Source organism: Periplaneta americana, chromosome 13 (genome assembly GCF_040183065.1).
Source record: "Periplaneta americana isolate PAMFEO1 chromosome 13, P.americana_PAMFEO1_priV1, whole genome shotgun sequence".
Taxonomy (NCBI): Eukaryota; Metazoa; Arthropoda; class Insecta; order Blattodea; family Blattidae; genus Periplaneta; species Periplaneta americana.
Window position 1 is genome coordinate 63551134 of NC_091129.1, and position 23477 is coordinate 63574610.

The following is a 23477-nucleotide window of genomic DNA, read 5'->3' on the forward strand; positions in this document are numbered from 1 at the left end:
TCACTGCACTGGAACTACGACACATTTCACTGATTCTATCCTGATTTCACTAACACTTCAAAAACATTTCACTGTTCAAATACTTTGCACTGCCACTATAAACTATAAAGGTTCATTGACAGGAACACATTTCACTTGCTCAACACCCTTCACTGACACAACATAATTCTTCACTGATAGAACACTTCAATAACAAAATATCAATTACACCCTTTAAATACTGTGTATAATTATCGTCTATTAGTAAAGTCCTTAAGCCTATTTTTAAATACATTTTTGGTTGTTGGTAAAGCCTTTAGTAAGTCTGCAGGTAAAGCATTCCAGTCCCTGATAGTACGATTGAGAAAAGAAAACTTTCAAGTGTCCGTCCTCTGTCTTCTTTCCCTCAATTTATAAGAGTGGTCATTCCTTGAAGAGTAATTTGGCGGCTGCAACCTATTTTTTATTTCTCTCCAGGCAGGCTCACCTCTGTATGTTTTGAACAGTGCACATAATCGAATTCGCGTTCTCCTGTCTGTGAGTGTGTCCCATTTTAATGGTGAATTTTTCCGACAATACTTGAGAGCCCGTTTTTGAATCTTTTCCAGTGTCTTAATATGTTCTAATCTGTAAGGATCCCACATGCAGCACCATATTCCATTACTGGACGTACTAGTGATTTATATGCAATCTCTTTGGATTTATCAGAGCCTTTTCTTAGTACCCTCATCACAAAGTGTAACGCTCTCCATGCTTTTCCCGCTGTGTCTGTAACGTGTTCCCCCCAGCCGAATCGCTGCTAAATGTTATTCCGAGGTATTTACATTTGTTAACTTCCAGAATGGTTTCACCCCCTAACGTATACGATGCGATTATTTTATTTCTTTTCCTTGTAAAGCTGATGGCTTTGCTCTTTAGAGAATTTATTTTCATTTTGTTGGTTATAGCCCAATCGTTTATTCTATTGAGGTCATTCTGAAGAAGAGTAGTACAAAAGCCAGGAATAGAAGAGGCCCCAAGACACTCCCCTGTGGGACTCCGGAAGTAATTTCAGTTGGGTTCGATAATTCCTCTCCCACCCGTACTCTCTGAGTGCGACAAGTTAAAAATTCCTTGATCCACTGGAGTACTCTTGAGTCAATCCCTGTTGATTGTAGTTTAACCAACAATATATCGTGTGGGACTACATCGAATGCGCGTGAAAAGTCAATAATCACTGCATCTACTTGACTACTGGAATCTATTCCGTCTTCTAAATCCTGACATACAGTTACCAATTGACTCTCACATGAATAGCCCCCCCGAAATCCATGCTGACAGTTATGTAACCAATTTGAGTCATCCCAATGCTGCCTTAGATAAGCTGAAATCAAGTGTTCAATCTGTTTGCAAACAACAGAGGTGAGGCTGACCGGTCTGTAATTTTTTGTATCTGAGCGAGACCCTGACTTATAAATTGGCACCACTATTGCATCTTTCCAATCTCGCAGGACAGTACCATTGTTAATTGATATTTCAAATATATGCACTAGATAGGGAATCATGGCTTCCCCTCCCAATTTTAGCACATCTCCGGCGATACCATCAGGTCCAACTGATTTATGAGCTTTCAATTTAGAGATCCCTCTCCTTATGTCCCTAGGCTTGATAGAAAACTGACCCGTATTTTCCACAGAAGCTAAGTGTGGTATTATTGTCTTCATCCCGAAAACAGTGGCATAATAGGAATTTAATTTTTCTGCTTTTTCGCTGTCCTGTACGATAAATTGATTGTGGTCATTTTTAGGGGGAGGCTCGAATAGTTTTCCTTGCGTCGTCTGTTCACATATTTATAAAATTCTCCCCACCCGTTTTGTTCACTATTGAAAAGTTTATTTAGGTAATTTTCCTGCGCTATCTTCTGCATTAAGCAGTTCTTTCGATAGTTGCGTGAATTTTTTTTGTTTTGCAAAGCTTTTCTTGCGCTGTCTGTAGGATTTCCTTAGTTTTCTTTTCAGTTTCCGTATGTATTTATTATAATATTCCGGATCGGGATTGTTTGATAAGCGTTTAACCGGGATAGATTTCTGTATTCCTGTTAATATAATCTGCTTGAACTCCACCCAGCATTCTTCTACACTACTGCCCTTTACTATCCATGATGAGTACTTTTCTCTAATATAATTTTGGAAGCCTTCTCTGTCAGCTTTGTTATATTGCAAGATATTTTTGTTCTTTTTTCCGCTTTGCTTGTACTTAGCATTCCATAATATTTCAAGAATTACCGCATCGTGGTCACTAATACCTGGAATCACTTCAATACCTGCGACTATTTCTGAGGGCCTTAAAAGAAATATGTCTAGTAAGGAATCTCCCCTTGTCGCTCTGTCTGTTACTTGTATTAAGTTATGTTTCCAGATGAGTGAGTTTACTAATGACTGGGCCTGACCCATCCCTCCCTCTATTGTACCCTGCCAGTTTACCTGGGGTAAGTTCAGGTCTCCCGCAACGATAACATATTGTCCGCGGATTTGTCTGTTTTCCAACATATATCTTAATTTACACAGTACGTTCAAGCCTTCTTTCGGAGCCCTGTATAAACCGATGATGTGTAATATGTTTCGTGAATAATCATCCGCTATGTCTACACCCAACATTTCGAACTCAGAGTCTTTAAAATTTTCAGCGCTCTGCAGGCACTCTTTTACACATATAAAAACTCCTCCCCCTGTTCCTACACGGTCGTGCCTGTATGTTACATAATCGTTTCTAAATACTTCTGAGTCTGTTACTTCGCTGGAAAGCCATGATTCCGTTCCTATTATGACGTCAGGATTATGCGAATCTACTAGGTTCCAGAATTCAACTGATTTATTATAAATACTTCTACAATTGACCTGCAGCACTACTAAAGACTTACCATTACATGACATAATATTTCTGATCCCTGTTGTTTCTGCTGAGGCCGCCGCTACTGCCTCCGATTCTCCCATTGCCCCCGCCATCGCCGCTTCCTCCGCCATTGTAATAGTACTCGTACATACTATTTGCCACCGTCATTCCCGGTCGTTGCTCCTCTCCGTTGCCGCTGCCCTCGAGAACAGCGCTCCTAGTCCCGTCGCTCCTCTTCAATTCAGATGGACTCTGTCACGTCCCAGGTCCCCGTCACCGATCCATGAATTTGGGTCCAAGAATGTTGCTCCCGTTCTATCTGTACTTATTACAGTACTTTGTTGCTTACTCATGCCTGTACCAAATATGAGAGCTCATTTTTATTTTTCTAGGTTTTACCCACGCTGGAAAGAGTATGAAGCAAGTCAAGCCCAATTGCTGGAGTTCAGTTTAGAGGAAGGTCAGTGGGAAGAAGATTGGGCTGGTCTTCTGTCTTTAGCCAGCCAACCAGGATCCAGTCTCGAACAACTCCATGTGTTTGCTCTTGCACACATTCTCCGTAGACCCATAATTGTTTATGGAGTAAAGTATGTTAAGAGCTTCCGTGGAGAGGCTATTGGATATGCTAGATTTGAAGGTATGTGTTTATCTTTACTTTTCCACTGATTTTCACTACAGTCGACTCCTGATAATTCACATGTGGTTAATTCACTTTGCAGGTAATTCGCGATACTTCGGGGGAAGTAACGTCATTTCTGTTTTTACTCTGTTTATTCTCTCTCCTTGCCCACTGCAGCATCCTTCGACAGCGTTACTAACGTAGCAGAGTACACGTCTTCAGTATGTAGCATAATGTCCAAAGCATATCGACAGGCCAGTTCAAAAGGAAACAACTCAAAATTTAAAGTTTTGCGATAGCTGCATTTTAAAGCATCATGTTGCTATGAAAAATCCAATTAACATCAATCTAACTTGTCAGAGCAACTTTTTCTTGATAATAAACATTTTTGCGGGTAATTCGCGATTTTCGATATTTAGCGAAAGTTCGTGCATTATTTACCGCGAATTATTATGAGTCGACTGTATTTCTGTATTGCTAGTATTACATACTAACCTGCTAGTATCATATTAAGGTAAAGGTATCTCCTATATACAGCATGAAAGTACTTGGAGGAGGGGGGGGGGAGGCATGGAAATGGAGCTCCATGCTTTCTTGATCTCAAATGAGGTGAGTGAATCTGGAGTCATTCTGGAAGTTTTAGCAACGAAAAAAAATTGTCACCACCTGAAATTTAATACAGGACCATCCAGGCCATAGTCATTTGTCGTACCAACTGAGCTATCCAGCCAGTATTATATATATATATATATATATTAATTAAATCAAATATTTATTTATTTAATCTGACAGGATTAAGGCAGCCAATAAGGCCTTCTCTTCCATCCTACCATATAGCACAGTGATCAAGAACGCTCTCCGCTGCACCCGAGCAGTTTGTGAGAGCAGATCGAAAGACATTCGAGGGATAGATAGGCTACTGTGGCTGAGCATTGAAACAACTCTGTCACCAGTCCTTCGCTATGAGGCTACATACTCTATTCTATCAGGGCTATAGAAGGAAGGGCTGGCTCATAGCGAGTCGGAAAGTGATGCTGTCCTCCCAGCCGCTGTGACGTCATCACGGTACACAGCAAGTCCTTCGCTCACAAATAGAACGTAAAACTCCGTTACAATGAGTGCTGGAATTATCGACCAAATACAAAATCAACGATCGTGAATACTCCCAATAACAAGTTAGAAAATTGAACCCTAGGCACATGACCTGTTTAATTCAATATTTTATCAACGCTAGTTGTCTTTAAAGACTTCAGTTTTAACAATTTTGTCGCTCTTCAAACTGATGTCTTGGTTACGTCTGCCTGTTGAGCTATAGCTTCTTTCTTAAATATTTTATGGTAGACTTTTATCTCCTTTCACGTGTCACGTTTCCTTGCTGATTAAATGTTATATCCCAGGTCGAGGAGAGGCTTCATTCATACATGGACAAGATTTCAAAATAGTAGGCCTATGGGATTTGTGGAATGAAACTATGCCCCAAAACATCACATCAATGACGATAATGATAATTAGACTATTATTATATTAATATTGTTAAATATTATATTATATTATATTATATTATATTATATTATATTATATTATATTATATTATATTATATTATATTATATTATATTATAATTATAGTATATTATAAACATACCTGACTGCTGGGTTTGCACTAAAAACCTGCCCTTGGGCAAAAATCTATCAAGGAATGAATATTATATTATATCTGTAATGGAGCGTATTAAATGGACAGACAAAATAAGAAATGAAGCTGTGCTAGAAAGAGTGGATGAAGAAGAATAATGCTGAAACTAATCAGGAAGAGAAAACGAAATTGTCTGCATTGTTGGCTAAGAAGAAACTGCTTACTGAAAGGAAAAATAGTTCGAGGTAGAAGAAAACATCAGATGATAGCATTAAGATACAGGGAAGAGACTAAGAAGGCGGAAAATAGGGGAAATTGGATAATGTTGGGTTTGCAGTGAAAGATCTGCCTTTGAACAGAAAACTCTGAATGACTATATGTTGTTGTTGTTGTTATTATTATTATTATTATTATTAGTATTATTATTATTTCGATAACCAATAATTTCACTCCTGGTGGAAGTACATGAAATGAAAGGGTTTTAAATAATCAGTTAAATACATTAGATGGAAATAATGGAACAAATGTTTACCTTTTGCTAAGTAATAGTTAAGGATGCATATTGGAGGCAAATGTTCTCACACGTGCATATAGTTTGATAGCCTCGGAGTACACGTTTCAAAACTTAGTTTCTAGCAATGTTTTAAAACGTATCACTTGTTCCTCTTTGTCAATGGAGTTCCCGTGCATGGTTTTAAACTCAACTTCAAACATTTGTATAGTTTTTTCCACTCTTCGGAAGGTTCAGTTAATCCACCATAATACAAAATCCCCACCCAAGTGTTGTTTTCACCCCCCAAGTTTTTTGTTTTCTGGCCTAAAGATGAATCTCTTTCTTTAACTTTATGTGCTATGTAGTTCAGACCTTCACTTTCTGCCCAGCTTTTCAGATCTTCTTGGTTTGCATCTTCTATTCCTTCCATAGGCCTTAATTCATCATCTTCATCGAAGAGTAAAGAATTCAATGTTGCATTATTTTCAGTGGCAATAATATTCACCTCATCAATCCCGAAGGCAGATTGCAACATGTCTGCTGTTAAGTATGGTTTTAGTTCATAATCCTTATCTTCAGTAACGTTAGATGGAAGGGGAAGTTTGTTAGAAAGTAGGAGGCATATCAGTCTGAAAATGAAGTCTGTTGGAGTTGGATGGTCGTGAAAATGCCCGAGACCTCTAATTTGGCTGAAGAAACTTTCTAGTACATCCTGAGTTAGGTGGCAAGTCATTATGTATGTCAATCCATTACGTTTAATATCTTCATGTAGACCCAACAAGGAATTAATTGACACCAATATCCTCTTTTGGAAAGGCAGTAAGTGTTTTTTACCCAAAACTCTCATATGAAATATTGCATCTTTCACGTCACTAAGCACTTGCAACTGCACTGACATGCAAGAATTTAAATCAAAGGCGGTCTTCATTGGATGAGATGATGAAGAATGGGGACTATTGCTGTTCATTATATCGCAGAATGAATCTATTAGTTGAAAAATTCTGATGCCTTTTCATTTCCAGTTAAAGAGGATATTGCTTTGGCAACTGTTCTTGAGAAAAGAGTTTTAGCCGGGCCAACCTTTTATCTCTCATTTCCTTTAAGGAAGAGAAACTCAGGCTTAAGTTTGTAACATAATTTCACTTCCTTTCCATCTTTATTTAGAACTTCGATCAGTAAGTCTTCATTTATAACTGTCCCATCTTTAAGTACTAATCCAGTGTCAAGCAAATGGTTTCTCAGAGCTTCAGAAAGTCGAGTTTTCAGGTGATATTGCCAACTCTTTCCACAACAAATTGCACCCACCCAAATCTGAAACAATAGCTGATACAAGTATCCCAGTTCTATCTATGTGTACAATTATGTCAAAAAGCAATTTCTTATTCATAGTTGAGTCGAAATTATAGTACACAGGTTGTTTACAAGGTGCTGTCAATCCTCTAGCAATTACTACTTGAACCTTAGAATGAGGTCCAAACACCTTATCCATGCCAGGATGGTAATTTAGGCGGCTGTCGATGCTCATCTCATCGAAACTAAGGACACATGATTTCTCTAAAGATGCAATATTTTCAGAATTGTCGGACATGAGCTGCAAAACATTATGCAAAATTCCAGGGCAACATTGGAATCCAGAGCACCATCTCTTTAAAGTCGCTGGAAAGAATTTTTGGAAATTGCCCATATTACAATTGCTCTAGATATATCCTCTGAAGACCAAATAATTTTTTTCTTCTGATAAATTACAGCCCGAATTTGATTTTCTGTAAAAATATTTTCCATATCTCGAAGAAAAATACAACACTTCTTACTGATAATTCTAGATTTGTGCTCTGTCTTTATACTATAAGGAACAGTTACTTTTTTTCTCATTAATCTCCTAACCTTGTTTTTCAGTATTTTATTGTTTGACTGCAAGTTTTAACACTGTATTCTAAAATATTTACCTTTTTGTTCAGTAAATCAATTTGTTTTCCGCGTTCATCACACTTCAGACAATGCACTTCAGACACTACAATCCTTTCTTCAGATCCCTGTGCAATATTTACGTATTCAGAGCTGCCGGTACTAGGTTCTAATCTCGACTTCTTTGGACTCAATGTCTGAAGGTGATTAAGAGCAGCTTTTCTCTTCTGATATCTAGCATCTCGGTTTGAGTCACTTGCAGCCTTGGAACTTGGAATATTTAGAGATGGGACCGCACTTTTCTTCAATATTTTTCCTTCTTTTACCCCCAAAAGCCTGTTCTTCATATCATCTTCATAATCAGTCACACTTTCGAAATGATCACTACAGATACGTGCACACTTAATATTCACTTGGTCCTGCCTATGACACTTGCTTTCCCACTCTTTGGTTAAAAGCACATATTTCGGAAAACAGTGATAAATTACTTCGTGAGTGTGACGAGAGTCATTCGAACAGTCCGCTACAGCACAATTCACCATTTTTAAACTTAAAATACTATCATTAATAATGTAATACTGTACCTTTATAATTATTCAATACATAAAGAACTGTAATATATGCTAATTATACAACCAGATACATTACGAAACGGTGCACGTGAACTTGAATTACATTTCTCAACACTCGTATCTGCGACAGTCACCGAGACCAACTGTACCGCAGTGACGTCAGAAAGTGGTGGGGTGGCTAGAGGGAAAGACTCAAGGCGGCAAGAGGAACAACAAAGCATTGAGCCAGCCCTTCTTTCTATAGCCCTGCTATTCTATACCGAGTGAAAATGCTATCTACATTTTATATTTACTAACCTTTCTTGGTTGTAGAAATAAAACAAGAGCATGGAATCTAAAGTCAGATACATGGAAGAAATGTTTTAATGAATTGAGAAACAGTTAAGGTATGTAATTACTAATTTTTATTGCAGATATTAATGTATAGCCTATGGTATAATTTTAATTGCGTCACATTGCAACGGTGCGCTCAACTTTACTTTGTATAGATGGTAAAAATATTGAGTAAACATTACTACAACAATAAAGTATTACCCTGCCGTAGAAAGCTATGATAGGGTCGACTGTCTCTTTGGTACGGTGATACAAAGAAAACACCCCATATAAAACATTAACACTCTTTGTCAACATTTATTAATAACACTTTAGAAAGATGGAAATGAACCAAGGTCTCCCGTATGAGTACAATCACTGATGTTTTACCAACCATCGACACTGGCTTGCCACTAAAGGTCGCTGAACTGGCATTCGCCATTACACAACTAGTAATGCCATCTGTACTCATAGTTTGTGATTATTAGCAGCTTGCTAGACAAGTCCCAACTTGTCTGATATGGTAGCGATCACTTTTACACAACCAAATACAACCAATGTAAAACCCTTGACGAGTGCCAGCTTATTCCGTAATAATCCAATACTCCTTATGAAATCAAACACCTACTATGAATCATAATAAATTTAACTTTACTAACATTTAAAACCCTGTTTAGCTTCCTGGTATGCCAGTCTCGAAACCAACTCGACAATGGTCTCTCTTCGACACTCATACCTCTATGTACACACAGCATACATCACCGCAGCTCGGTTACGTTTCCGCCTGTAGTAAGTCATGAACCTCGTTTGATCCCAGACTACAGCACTCCACTTTCCTCCCAAACTGGGTTATCCGTGGTTCCCTCACAGATAGTCGTAACACCAACCCACAGCTCTCCCTGCTGTGGTCCAACCTTTCTCAACGAGAATCTCCCTGAAACTGCTCTGTATGGAAATGCTCCCCCAGAAAAACCGACGCTAATGAATATTTAATGCAAAATGGCCAATCACATTCAAACCCCAAGACACGTGATCATTTAAATTCGCTCCTTATACGTGAGGAAAAGGAGAGCAATAATGGCGGAAATAAAACAAGCTATCTAAAGGAGAAGTAAAGACTAAAAGTGGAGAAGACGTGAAACCACCTATGAAAGGCGAGGGTAACTAATAATAAAAAGAAAATAACAAGAATAGAAAAAAAAAAAGAAAGAAAATGAAAAGAAAGAAAAGAACATGATGTGCCGAATCTCAAACGGCACAACATGACATACACAATCTTATTACCTGGAGTATCCTCGTACTAAATAATTTTCCATTGAATGTTAAAAATACTGTTTCATAAGTTTTCATAGAATTTCTCTGCAACCATGTTCAATACAGTATGAATTCTGGAAATTTCGCCTGTGCCTTTTCTATTAAAGATCTAGATTTAATACTTGCATACAATTTAAATTCTGAAACTCAAATTATGTGATCATAGATGAAGTATATGGACAATCAGGATTTATTTTTCGTAATTCAATAAATATTTTAAGGATGAACATGTTTTAAAATTACTTTATAGCAGTTTAATATATAGAAAATTTGAATATGCTTCAATTATGTTGTCACCTTTATATAAAAATAATTATTAATTACCGTATATAGAAACAAATTCAGAAGTGTTTCCTTCGATATGTGTATTTTAAGAAAATAAATATAGTAACAATTAATAACAATTCTTACTCATAGAATCCATTATTAAAGGAATTTCATTATGTAGGCCTAACTTCAATAATCTATTGGTAGAAGATTGTTGGTGCAACAATTTATTCTTATATAAAATTGTTAATAGTGTCATTATTATGAATAAAGAGCTGTTACATATTATTAATTTTAATGCAGTAAAAGAAATTGAAGAAGTATACAATTACTGCATGTTCGCATTTTTAATCAACAATATCGGTATTAAAATGCTCACTTTTAATTCAAATGTTTAACTTATTTTTAATTCCCTATCTCTTAAAAATAACCTTCCAGATTTTGGCTTAACATTACAACATACTCTATACAAAATTGCTTTATGAACTTTTGTGCGTGCTATTTGATTAAAATTTGTACTGTATTAAAATTTGTGATTTTATGTGGGTATAATATTTTCCTTTATTCTCAGACTTAATGAGTTTATGTATTTTGTTTTGCATTATACAGCACAATTACACATAGAGAGATTTATTCCTGTCGTTTGACAAAATGAATCAGATTGCCTTGTAATATTTTTTCTTGCTTTGACTTGCAGGGGTGTATCTACCTCTTCTCTGGGAGCAGAGCTTTTGTGTACGGTCTCCATTGGCACTGGGTTACACCAGGGGTCATTTCTCTGCTTTGGTTCCTATGGAACCCTACAGTCGACTTGAGGGAGGCAGTGCAGGTGGAGCAAACAATCTGGGTCCAGATGAACTCCAGGTCACATTCTTGCCACTAATGGACCGAGACCGCAAACTTCTGCCTGTACATTTTCTCACACAAGCAGAGGTTGGTAATATCTGTTACTATACAACTATTGATGTTTCTGAAGTTTTAATATGGTGGAAATATGCTTTAGAGTCGATAATTTCATAGATTTTGTCTACTGTGAATATTGATGACGTACTTGTAGTACCTATGCACATGTTTTCAAAGAAATCTTTCCGAGCTATGATGTACTTCTATTAGCATTGGCACTGTTTGTGGAACTAGTGCTGAGAGCATTCTTTTTCTCTCGAAAATCATTGAAGGACTAGTGCTGTAGCTATCATAACTGCCTGTGCTGAAGAGAAGCTATATCCATGAGACTCGTTGTTTTTATGAGAAAACAGAAAGAAAAAACACACGAAGTGATAGGCATGGAAGTGTGTAAAAATCATAGAACCCTAAAGTACAAGACAGAGTATGGAAGTATGTAAAAATCATAGAGCCCTAAAGTACAAGAGGGAGTATGGAGGAGATATACTGTGTCAATATCATTAACTACAGCACAAGATATAGCAGATATATATAGACAGGTTGAACCTAAGTAATGTTATTAATTTCAGGGTGTTTTCTTTGAGAAATTTCAAACAAAAAAGGTTAGTACAATTTTTCTGGTTTTTGCATACTTTTCGAAAGAAAAATTGTTTTATATGAAACATGTTCTGGTAAAGCCATTGTGCTTAGTTATTTTAAGAGAGCAGTGTATTATGATAATTCACTGCAGACTAAAGCAAGGTGATGCACTATCCCTTTACTTTTAACTTTGCTCTAGAATATGCTATTAGGAAAGTTCAGGATAACAGACATTGTTTGGAATTGAACGGGTTACAGCACCTACTTGTCTATGCGGATGACGTGAATATGTTAGGAGAAAATCCACAAACTATTACGGAAAACATGGGAATTTTACTAGAACCAAGTAAAGAGATAGACAAAGTATATGATTATATCTCGTGACCAGAACATTGTATGAAATGGAGATATAAAAATTGGAGATTTGTCCTTTGAAGAGGTGGAGAAATTCAAATATCATGGAGCAATAGTAACAAATATAAATGTTACTCAGGAGCAAATTAAACTCAGAATGCCTGTTATTATTTGGTTGAGAAGCTTTTGTCATCGGGTCTACTATCAAAAAAGCTGAAAGTTAGAATTTGTTTAGAATAGCGACTAATTTCCTTGTCAAGGAGTGTACACCCTTGTTCAGTGTTAAAAGGTTAGAAACTAATTCATAAGTTTTGTGCATGAAAGCATCATGTGTATTCAATACGAAATATACAGACATACAAAAACATATACACAACACTACCAATCATAAACACACCCCCATCAAGGTACTATAAAGAAGAAACAAGTACAGGATTTCATTAGAAGTTTGAAGATGGTGGAAATCAAACCGAAACTAGTATTAACTAATGTAAAATACCATAATGGTTTTAATTAACACAGGAAAGTTGTTTATATAACAAATTCACCAGTTCAGTAGTGATACAAGTGTTAAAAGTATAATCAAGATGTATAAAAAAAATTGATACAAAGCATACAGTAGGTACAGTATTACCAAATCGAAATACTGATCTACACTATTTATTTAAGAAAAAGACCGAGAACTACTTGTCTTCAGAACTGCTTCCATTTTAACCTTATGTTTTGCCCATATATTTTGAAATTTAAAAAAATATATGTGATATAAGTGTGTCATACATCATACATAAATTTTGTATTTCATAAATACAGTACATAATATAACTTTTAGATTTCTTTATATAAATTCAGTTACATGACTTTACACATTTCAATTAAACTGGTTTTCAGTTGACAAGAGGTTCCATTAACTGAGGTTTAGTCATGTGAATGCATGTTTGAAAGTACACTGTGAACCTAAAATACAGCATTTATTACAGTACAGTACATTGCACAGCAGTATGGCATATATGTATCTTTGTCTTTGTCCAAGTCACAGTAGATGCTCGAAGTGTCCCCCATGGACCACAATGTAAGTGCCCAAACATTGCATTGTGGATTAACGCACCATTTTGAATATTCTGGTTCTGTATTCAAACAGCGTCACAGGTGATATGCACACGTTGTTCCAGAGTCTGCACATTAAGAATCAGCTGAGCATACATGATACCTTTCAGATGCCCCCACAAGGAAAAGTCGAGCTTTAATGACTCAGCAGGCTTTGCAGTAGGATCTTCTTGACTGATTCATCTGCCATGGAAGGTGTTGTTCATGTACTGGCAATGGTAACATGGAAGTGGGCTGGAGCTCCATCGTACAATAGTCACATAGCCTGTAGTATTGTCAGTAATACATCTTCAAGATGAGCATTGTGTCCTACAGGAACTGCAGATACAATAGACAAGTAGGTAAGGGAGAATCTCAGGCCAAACACTGATGCGAAACTGTTGCTGATAAGATTCAACCATTCCATGGGGATTCTCCTCAGTCCATAGATCATGTTACCAAATGTTACTTTATCTGTAAATAGGACTGACGACAGAAATGTCATAATGGTAGTGTCTTGTTGCAAGAACCAGTGACAGAATCCTTTCTGTGGAGGAAAACCAGCTGGTGGTAGGTCCTGCACATGTTTCAGATGGTAGTGATGGCCTTTCATGCCCAGTTGTTTAAAGTAGCCAGGCATAACGGGCCAACAAGACTGGATAACCCTTCAGGTCGTACTAATTTTCCCTGAACATGAAATCTGTATGCATTTCTGAAACAGTGAAGATGTTGAGTTCCAACACACAGGATACCGAAAAGTTTGCCTCTGAACACAATCACTGTGAAAACCTAAAATCTCATATCCTAAGAGGAATTTTAGATTTTAAAGAGAATCTCGTAAATCGCTGTGCATACATATTACCTTATGTCTTTAATGTACTCTTTTTAAACTACTGACCAAAGTAACAAAGGTACATTGAAAGACAGTAATTTGTTAGATGTCCCTTCCAGTGAACCTATACACATTTTATTGTATCTTTAGTAGTATTATTGTTGAAAAGAATTTGCTAATATAAATTTGTATACATTAGGTTGGCAGAGAGGAAAGTATTCTCCGACAGTGGCTGGATGTCTGTGTCACGGAAGGAGGAATCCTGGTTGCACAGCAGAGACTTCATAAACGACCACTGTTGGTTGCTCAGATGGTAGAAGAGTGGCTGAATCACTATCGTAGACTTGCGTAAGTCTCAAATTCCATCAAATCATGAAAGTTTACAATGACGTAATTTCAAATGGAACGTGTTCAATTTTCATTATACCTTGTTAGATGTGTGTTGAACAAACTCTGTGTTATCTTGAGCTCATTTTTGTCATGTTCATGTTAAGTTTCAAGTTATACCTGTTGAAGCCTTCAAGTTTATGACTTCTCGTAAAAATACATATCCCTGTTAAAATCACCCACTGCAGATTTTGAAGACTTAAAAAATATTAATACTATTGATGCTGTATATAAAACTCTAGTTAGGCGTAAGCTATAGTATGTGTGTATAAGATGGTCACCTCAGTTCCAGTCCCATCAGATGCAAATAGAAAGGATACAGAAAAGATTTTTACGTTATTTATGTTTTAAAAAACATCACGTGTCATCTTATTAAAAGCAAATTTCATATAATCAGTTACTTTTTTAATTTAATTATAAAACTTTAACTTTAAAATCTAGACGATTAATAAATAGCCAGATTTTACTTTATAAGACTGTTAACAGTATATTCAATAACTATGATTTTCTTAAATTCCTTCAGTTCAATGTAAAAAGAACAGAATTACGTCATAGGCAACCTTTTGTTATTCCAATTTCTAGAACCGTTTTCTTCAAGAATTCTCCATTGTTTGTTATGTGTAATACTTACAACTCTCTGTCTTTAAACTGTGATTCTCAATTAGATTTCAGTTTAACAGTTAAAAATTTCATACAATATTAAAAAGAATTGTATTTCCTTAAATATTTAAATTATGAATAAGTGTATTATAATGTTTTTTACTCTAGTTTTGAAATAATTTTGCATTATTATATTGACATTTGGCACTATATTAACTGCAATATTATATTCTAGCATCTATTATGTATCTTTCATTCTTTCGTTTGTGTTGTTTTTGTTTTTTCTTATTATATATTTTGTATATGTATCAATGTAAGCCACCTATAATTGGAAGTTTGCTTCTGTTGGTGGTGGATTTAAAATAAAATATAAGTACACTGAGAAACTTAGTTTCAAAACAGACAGTTCCAGTTTGTCAATTTTTAGATTACATCTCACACATATAGCATATTCTGTTGTCCTTGAATCCATAAAGTTTTTGTTCCACACAGATGGGCAGAAACAAGTCTTAAAATTGAGGTTGCTTTCAAAACTCTATAGTTCTGTCAACAATTGTTTCACTCTTGAGAAAAAAAAAATCATAACTGAACTTCTATTTTGAGAATACACATCTTTTTATAGATGGAGCAGAATTGTTGGACTGTATACCTTAAGAGTATTATTTGACTGATTATATAACTCAGAATTAGGCTTTTGGAGATTCCAGCATGTCGTGGAACTTGACATTTCCAATGTTTCAGAACTACTTACAGGTTTCATCATCACATACTCTGTTGGGCTCGATAGTCCAGGCTAATCTGGACGACTGAGCCTGACATAACATGCGATCTTTCTGGTGTTACCTAACTGCCCTGATGATGGAATCTGTAAGTAGTTCCGAAACATTGAAAATTTCAAGTTCCAAGACATGGTGGGATACACAAAAGCTTAATTCTGATCACAGTCACCATGAAAACCTAAAAACTCATATGGTTATATAATTGTTTTAAAATTTTCAGGGAGATAATAAGTACAGTGAAACCTGTCTTTGTTGTCACTTCATTTGAGCGGCCACCTGGCCGAAAGGCCAATTTTCTCTGGAACTGACTGAATTTTCCATAAGAACAATACAAATTTTCTCTTTATTTAGCAGCTATCTCATGCTCCAGCCAGTGGCTGGGGTCTATTTGGATTGGAACCTGACTATAACAGTCACTGTCAAACAGAAAATCTTTTCATTGATACTTAATTACCTATTTTTCTATGGTTAGAGGATAGGATGCGATATAATGGGGACAATAGCTATCTGTATAACAGTACACCTTCCACATCTTCAGGCAAGTTGACTACTTGTTTTATGGTTATTTTGTCACTTTCTACTACGGCCCCACACAGCTGTAAATTCTTACTCGCTTTTTTAAGAATTGAAACATCGACTTTTTCTATCGAAAATGTTACAGTATGTTTTAGGTCAGCATAGTGGCCAAAAAAGAAAGAGAGAATCTGTTTTTTAATAATATGAACGATTTCGTTTATGAATGGTTCAAGTGTGCGAGGGTAAAGAAATTCTCAGTAAGTGGAACTATGATTCAAGAGAAAGCTCTTCAAATTGCCAATGAACTCAATGTAAGCAATTTTGTAACTATCATTGGATGGTTAGTGTGCTTTAGAAAACGGCATAACATTGCATTTCGTTCTGTGTTGGGTGAAGGAAATGACATTTCAACCATTGATATTGAACAAAGGAAAAACAGACTACCTTCAATTCTTGCAGGATATGAACTCAGAGACATTTACATTGTCGATGAGACAGGTCCATCTCTAACAAAACTTTAAGTTTTAAGAAAAAATAGTGTAAAGGGGGAAAGTTGGCAAAAGACAGAATAATTCTGCTCTTTTATTGTAATGCTGCAAATGAAAAAGAACCACCCTTAATGATAGAGAAATCATTGAAACTCAAAATGTCGATCAAAGTCAGTATTTTCGTGCTGATTCTTGGAACACCTTAACCTCAATCAAGTGGGCACCTGATGAAACAGCCATTTTACAAGATAGTAGCAGTAGTAGTGTTGAGTGGCTAGAAGTGGGTTAGGGACAATCCTTCAGCATGTCGATTCGACAGTGGCCTTTTGTGCACCCCAAATTGTGGGATGAATGAAAATGAGGTGTACCAGCCCACCGGCTGCATGAGACCGCTCACCCAATGGGTCCCTTACACCTCCCTGCCCAAAGTTCATACTGCCAAGGTAACCAAACAGCACAGGATCCATTCCAACATCCCTTCTAAGGTGTCAAAGCACCCTCAGAAGTGCTCTTAAGGAATGAATCCTGACAGAGATATTGTAACCCAGGGACTGTTCGGAGAGGATGCCCCTCCTGCAAGTGGACTAAGATATGCGTCATGACCTGTAAATTCTTTTTCTAAGGGGACGAGGAAGAAAAATGGGCCGTGGCAATGAAATTTCCAACCCTGCATTTGCCTAAGTAACTATGGAAAACCAAGGAAAAACCAGTCAGGTTGGTTGGTTCGGATATTTGAACCACGGACTTCCCGAATGCGAGTCCCGTGCTTAATGCATGAGCCACCTCGCTCGGTTTTTACAGGGTAACTTAGACAGGTTTCACTTTACCCCAATTTGAAGCTTGTAATTGAAAATGTGGACAGTTTCAACTTCAATAAATTTTGAGATATTCGTCATAATACGTAGAATATTTTCACTTTTTATGAATTCACAAAGAGTTTGTTCCATATTTGGACAGAAATGAGCAAGCAATAGATAACAATTGAGATTAGGCTCAAAGATATAAAGTTTCGCAAAGATTTTTCTCTCATTCTTGAACAAAATTCATAATTTAATTTGTTGAGTTTTGAAAATGCACGCCTAGTTATAAGTGGGACAAGTTGTTGCAATGGTTACATTAACTGTTCCATATTTGCAGGCAAATGACAAGTGCCCCATTCACCCGCCCAGTACCAGTCCAAGATTATTCCAGTGATGGAGGAGATACAGATGATGAATAGCAAAGCCATGATTCTTCCTTGACACCCGTGAACTCAAAAAATAAATCCAAGTAAGTGTCCAAGAATCAAAAAGAGAAGAGCAAGAAGATGAAAAATGTGAGAAGAGAATGGGACAGTTAAAACACAGCAAATAATTTTATTTTACAAATAACTTCCAAACATCCACTGCACTAGGCGTGGAATCTTCATATTCTAATGAAAAATAGATCATACGCAAAATGATTGCTTTCCTGGTAACTGTGAAAGTTAATAAACTCTATATCTCGTTTTTCTATTTATATTTAAACAATGTACTGTCAGCATGTCAGTCACCCGGGATGCAGACTGTGATTAGATAAGGTTAGAATATTTTTATTTTTCATTGTTCATATTTTTCCCCTCTTCCAGAGAATTGTATGGATGTTTCGAGAAGAGAATTTGGTTTGGTAGCAGGGATGTGGTCAGATGCAGGTCATCTAATATAAATGTTTTATTATTCCCACTTTCCTTCCTTTGCATGATTTTTCACATCAATTTTTAACTGGTTACTCTTGGCATTGTTTCATATGCCATTCTACATAGTACCTTATTAGTAACTTCATACAGGTTTTTAGTTACTTTTTTTTTTGTCCCAAAATGGCATAAAACTTATAAAGTAATAATGAACTAGTCTAAAGAGAGCTAAAAAAATTATTTTTACCAGAGATTTTATGTAAAATTATGGAATAAAACGTTCTTTTTTGGCAAGATTTGATGGACAAAAATAATTTGTATAATTTTCTTACCGTTTTTCTGCAACTTGGAGGCTGTTTTTTGCGTTCAGAAGTAAAGAGCGTATGCTCTAATGTGCTTCGAAATCTTAATAAATAAAAGTCACCATGAGTAATAATTCCAATTTTTTTTATTGTTATTATTTTTTCTAAAAAAACATAATGTCTCCTGCATGCCAGTATCTACAAACATCCGTAAAGATACTCAATAAATTTCCTTTTTTCAAGGTACAACATGAAAATGTGCATAAATTTTATATTATGAACAGTTTTGATTGATACTGATTTTGGGGTTGTTTTATAGTATTATTTCATATAAATTAAAATAATTTATTTTCACAGATTAAAAAATTTTCCACTGTGCTATCTTTTTACAGTATGTCCGATCCTCTTAATCTCAATTTATATTTGTGTATCAAGGGCGTGGGTAGAATAAATTGCTATATATTGAATATTTTTAAGAAACACGTTTATAATTGAACTTAAGATGTAAGAGTACATTTTACGAAAACCATGAAACTTTAGATTTCGTTTCTTCCCCTCTTCCAGACTTCCTTGTGTTTTGGCAGTGCTTATGTTCTGAAACAGACCATTGTATTTCTATTTTGTTTGTTTTTGTCTGGTTGTTAGATTTCATTTCTGAAACTTGTTAGAATTTCGTAGCACAAATACGTTTGAAGATTTTTTTTTTTTTTTTATATTCTATTGCTAGTCACTATTATCTGAATTTATCCTCATTGCACATGCATAGTTTATTCAACTTCTAATTTTTCATAGCATAGTTTATTTTCAAGCACATTCCACTTTGAAATGATCTAAGCAACATAAAATAATTCAATAGAGAAACAGATTCTGAGACAATATTGTGCTTGATATTTGTTCAGGGAAATTACGTAACGAACGAAATTAAATCAGAGAGTGATCTTCTGTATGAAGTGGTCATTCATATGGGGCAATTCCAAATATGATTCTGAATTCTCAAAAAACTGTTCTTCAGCCTTAATGCACTGATAATCATCACTTTCATTTCCCAATACATTGGCATATCTCGTTATTTTCGTATAACATCCTCCTTTTACTTTAAATTGATAAATCGTGAATGTTACTAACTTGTATGCATCGTACCTGCCTTTAACAAACTGTTACTTGTTGTTATTGTTGTTATTATTATTGCAAACATTTTTTCTCAGTAAATCATCTAGTGTTGAAGTCTGATCAAGTTAAATTATGCCAGAGTTTAACTTTGTTACGAATTTATGAAATAATTTAAAATTAAGAAACAACGTTTTGTCTACATAACATATAACCATTCTTTTTCATTCTCTTAGTCACATCCCTTTCAATCCTTTGTTTTAGCTATAACTTTTGATAATATTGTACCAACACATTAGAGCTACTGTTTGTTGTTGCGGTTATTAGCACAAACAAATAAGTTAGGCTTTATGAAATATTACGTTTTGTGTGTAACAGAATACCTTTTCTTAAAAAGTCGAATTGTGCATGTATTTCAACTGCGTGTCGATTTGCATTTAAAGTTTGTCATATCATGTACAGTCAGCATAAAGAGACTGAAACAGAGCTATCAATATGTAACCATTGTTATTTATTTAAATCATAAACACAGATATTTCCCATCTACAGGAAAGTTCTTTGGAATTGTCATTGGCCACTGTCCTTTGCATGACTACTTTTTCCTATAATAATTAATCATGTTTCATTAAATTGTATCCTCCTTTCATAATTAAAAGTAGAATTGTAGCTACAATTTTACAGTAGGCGCATGAATTAATCATCTGCATATATGCATGTAATATGTCTTCAGAATATGTTTCTTAAAAACCAGTAAAGTTCTTCACGTGAAATATTTAAAAAAATCACTTCCCTGATAATGTCTTTAAATTAACTTAGGAAACGAGAATTATTTCTGTACAAAATGTCTTTAAAGTATTCAAGACCTTGGAGGCCACAAAACTCAATTCACAATCTGATTATCAAAATATTGACAAGTTGTGATCATTGAATAATTGGAAGTTTGTACATTGGCGCTACCTTGCATAAAATAGGCATAATTACTTTATTCCTCTGTCACTTGAACAAAACTTGTCTTGCAGAGTATCCTGCAAATGTTCATTGCAAATCATAATCTACTAACACTTTTTTGGGCTATTAAAATGATCGCTGAAGTGAAGCCATACTCTTATTAGTGAACATTAAAATGAAATTGACTAAAACCAAGGAATTGCTAATATCATCTACAAAAATAAATTCTTGTTTCACTTTCTGAAGAAATAATTTTGTACTTTATGCGAGTTTTAAGTGATTTTTTGCTTGATACACTGAACTATTTGATACTCCAAGAGCAGTGATTTTGAAGACTGACTTGTAAGCAAGTCCCATTTTCATCCAGATATCTTTCTCAGTTTTGTATATATCGAAGAGAAAGAAAGCTGTTCGAAAAAAGAAATGCCACTAATTAGTACATTACTATATTGTCAGAAACTGGATAATTTGAGAATTTTCTGTTAAATGTCCTTGTACTTTCTTTTTTGAACATTGACGAGTGTCTTAAAATAAACATTTTTTGTTCAAGACAACCTCATTTTCATAAAATGATTACGCAGCTATGTGCAAATTGCATTCATTTGGTCTTCAAACAAATACCAATACCTCCACAGTTCTGGTGTCACATTGCAATTAATAAATGAGTGAAATACCAACAGAGGAAACCTTTCCTTAAGTCCAATAACGATAAAAAAAAACTTTCCTGCATTTTGTCATAAACCGTAGATTTATCTTTAATTTTGTTACTAACTTCCATTTTCACATAAACGGTTATTCTCCCCCTCCTCTGCCCAAGATCTTATACATCAATATACCCATCTCAAAATATTATGTGGCATGTAATTGTTTTTGTTCAATTCGAGCACAGGTGCTTAGCACGAATAATTTATGTAAGTGATGGATAATTACGGGAAATGTTATATAGAAATAACTACATAATAATATTATAGCAACAACATCTAGGAAAATCTCTTCATCATCTCTTGCAGTGGTATGATAGTTTGCCTCCCATGGTATGTATGGTGGCTAAAAGAATTACAGCTTCTGTGCGTTGCTCACAAATGGGGACATTTGGGTGAATGATGCAGAGTTAAGTACCCACCATTGGATTAAAAAAAAATGTTAACTTAATCTTTCTGTTACCAATAGAATGCCAGGATTACATATCTGTTTAATATTTATTTATAAGTTTCGATACGTGAATCTGTAAGGGGAAAGTGCTCGTACATTCAGTAAACATTTATTTCGGTCCACTTTTTTCTCATTTAGTATCAGCATGCTCCACTGAATTTTAAAATGGTCACACTATTTCTTCTCTAATACTCATATGGCTTATACGTTGAGATTAAGAGGATTTATGTTCTTCTGCAAACACTTATTAAAAGACATGGTAGTCAATTTAGAATAAAAAATTGTTTCATTTGCTCTATTGGTGTTACTTTATTACAAACTGTGTAAACAAATAATCCAGGAAGATTCGGTAGCACATTTACTTTTCAAGACATATCAGTATTTGTTTATAATACCCAAGTGGAAACGAATTGAAAACAAAAGTCATGTAGAGATCTTGCCAGAAGCTATTTCATAATTTTGAGAAACTAATACTTCTTTTAAGATAAAATTATCTCAATTTCTTCCTAGAGAAATGTAAACAGTTAGGATTTTGATAGTTCTTACTATGAGAGTATTTATATTTAATAGTTTTTCTTCATTGTTCACATACAAGTTCAAGAAATAATGTATTATTAAGTCAGAGTTGTTAACTTATCATTCTGCAGCAAGAATAGTTCAAATTCCCCTTTCTACTCTATGAATTGAGGATAATTATAGGTATGTATAGAGACTGTGAAGTATATCCTGGAACATGGTATATATTTTTTTTTAATGCCTGTGAGTTAGGTCTCTTGATGATTGGCTTTAGAATCGTGTGGTAATTATGCATATTAAATTGTTTGCTTCAGTGTTCCAAAATGTAAGAATTATTAGGGTTGCCAACATATTTGAATAGGGGGAGGGAGGGAGGAATGTTCTGCCTTTATTGTAATCAGATATTGATGTCAGAGTGATATAAATTTGCACTTTTCAGTAATGATAATTTTAAGCATTGATCACTTTTTTTATTATGGATTTTTTTTTTGTTGGTTTGAATACAGTGCCATGGCCGTAGTTGTTGGCTTTAAATATTTGGAATCTCAACAACAGTATGTATGTAGAGTAGCAAAATTTACATTTGGGCAGTGATTTAAACTTTAATATGGATAACCTCTAGAGGGGTTAAAAATAAATATTGCGATGTAACCAACTTGTTTCCAGTGTCACAGATTAATGAAATGTGTAAATAAATCTCACGAGTTTGTGTATCAGAGCTTCCACTGCAGTGGCAGTATATATCTTTTAAATTTCAGTTGTTAGTCTAGGACTTGCCACAGTCGATGGTTTGTGAGGATGCACCCTCAGAGTTGTGCTTCATCTTTTCAAAAAGCTTAATCTGGCCATAGTTAGAGATGTCTTTGTGAATTTATATCTTGAAACTTTCATCACAGTTTTTTTTCAAGCCTTTATGCATAATTCTGCGTCATTACATTCGTCTTTCAGGAGAATTCTGAGAAATTCATAGATGCGATACTTATCATTAAGCCCATTATACGTGACCTATCTAATCTCCCAAGTTTAACTTCAGCCATGAATTATTGCAGTAATCTGACTGCAGAAATATACTTCTCTTCCTGCTCCAGTTATCTACTGATACATGTACATAATGTCATTCTCCCTGATAGAGACTTTAAATCCATGATTTGTCACTTTTAATCCAGAGGTGGAATTCACTGCAAAGAACAGTATTTGTATATTATCCCGTTTCTTCACCCAGCAAATGGAAGTTTTGTGAATATGGAGAATTCTTGCTCTCGTCTTAGCTCAGAGCCTAGGTTTCAGCTTCCATGCTTCAAGCATTGGACTCAT

At 35.2% G+C, this 23477-nt stretch overlaps 1 protein-coding gene across 3 annotated transcripts in view; it reads left to right on the top strand.

The window, feature by feature from the left end:
* Nucleotides 1-23477, top strand: part of trbd (ubiquitin thioesterase trabid) — a 62095-nt gene that overhangs the window by 28908 nt on the left and 9710 nt on the right. The window contains exons 5-8 of one of the 3 annotated variants that reach the window (XR_011335575.1): nucleotides 3243-3487; nucleotides 10664-10899; nucleotides 13917-14065; nucleotides 17625-17756. Coding sequence is in view for 2 of the 3 variants with exons in the window: in XM_069843390.1 (XP_069699491.1) it covers nucleotides 3243-3487; nucleotides 10664-10899; nucleotides 13917-14065; nucleotides 17625-17706 (712 nt within the window). In the remaining variant the exon portion in view is untranslated. Of the gene's footprint in view, nucleotides 1-3242; nucleotides 3488-10663; nucleotides 10900-13916; nucleotides 14066-17624; nucleotides 18435-23477 lie in introns of those variants that run through there. The other 2 variants (XM_069843390.1, XM_069843389.1) reach the window with 2 other exon arrangements.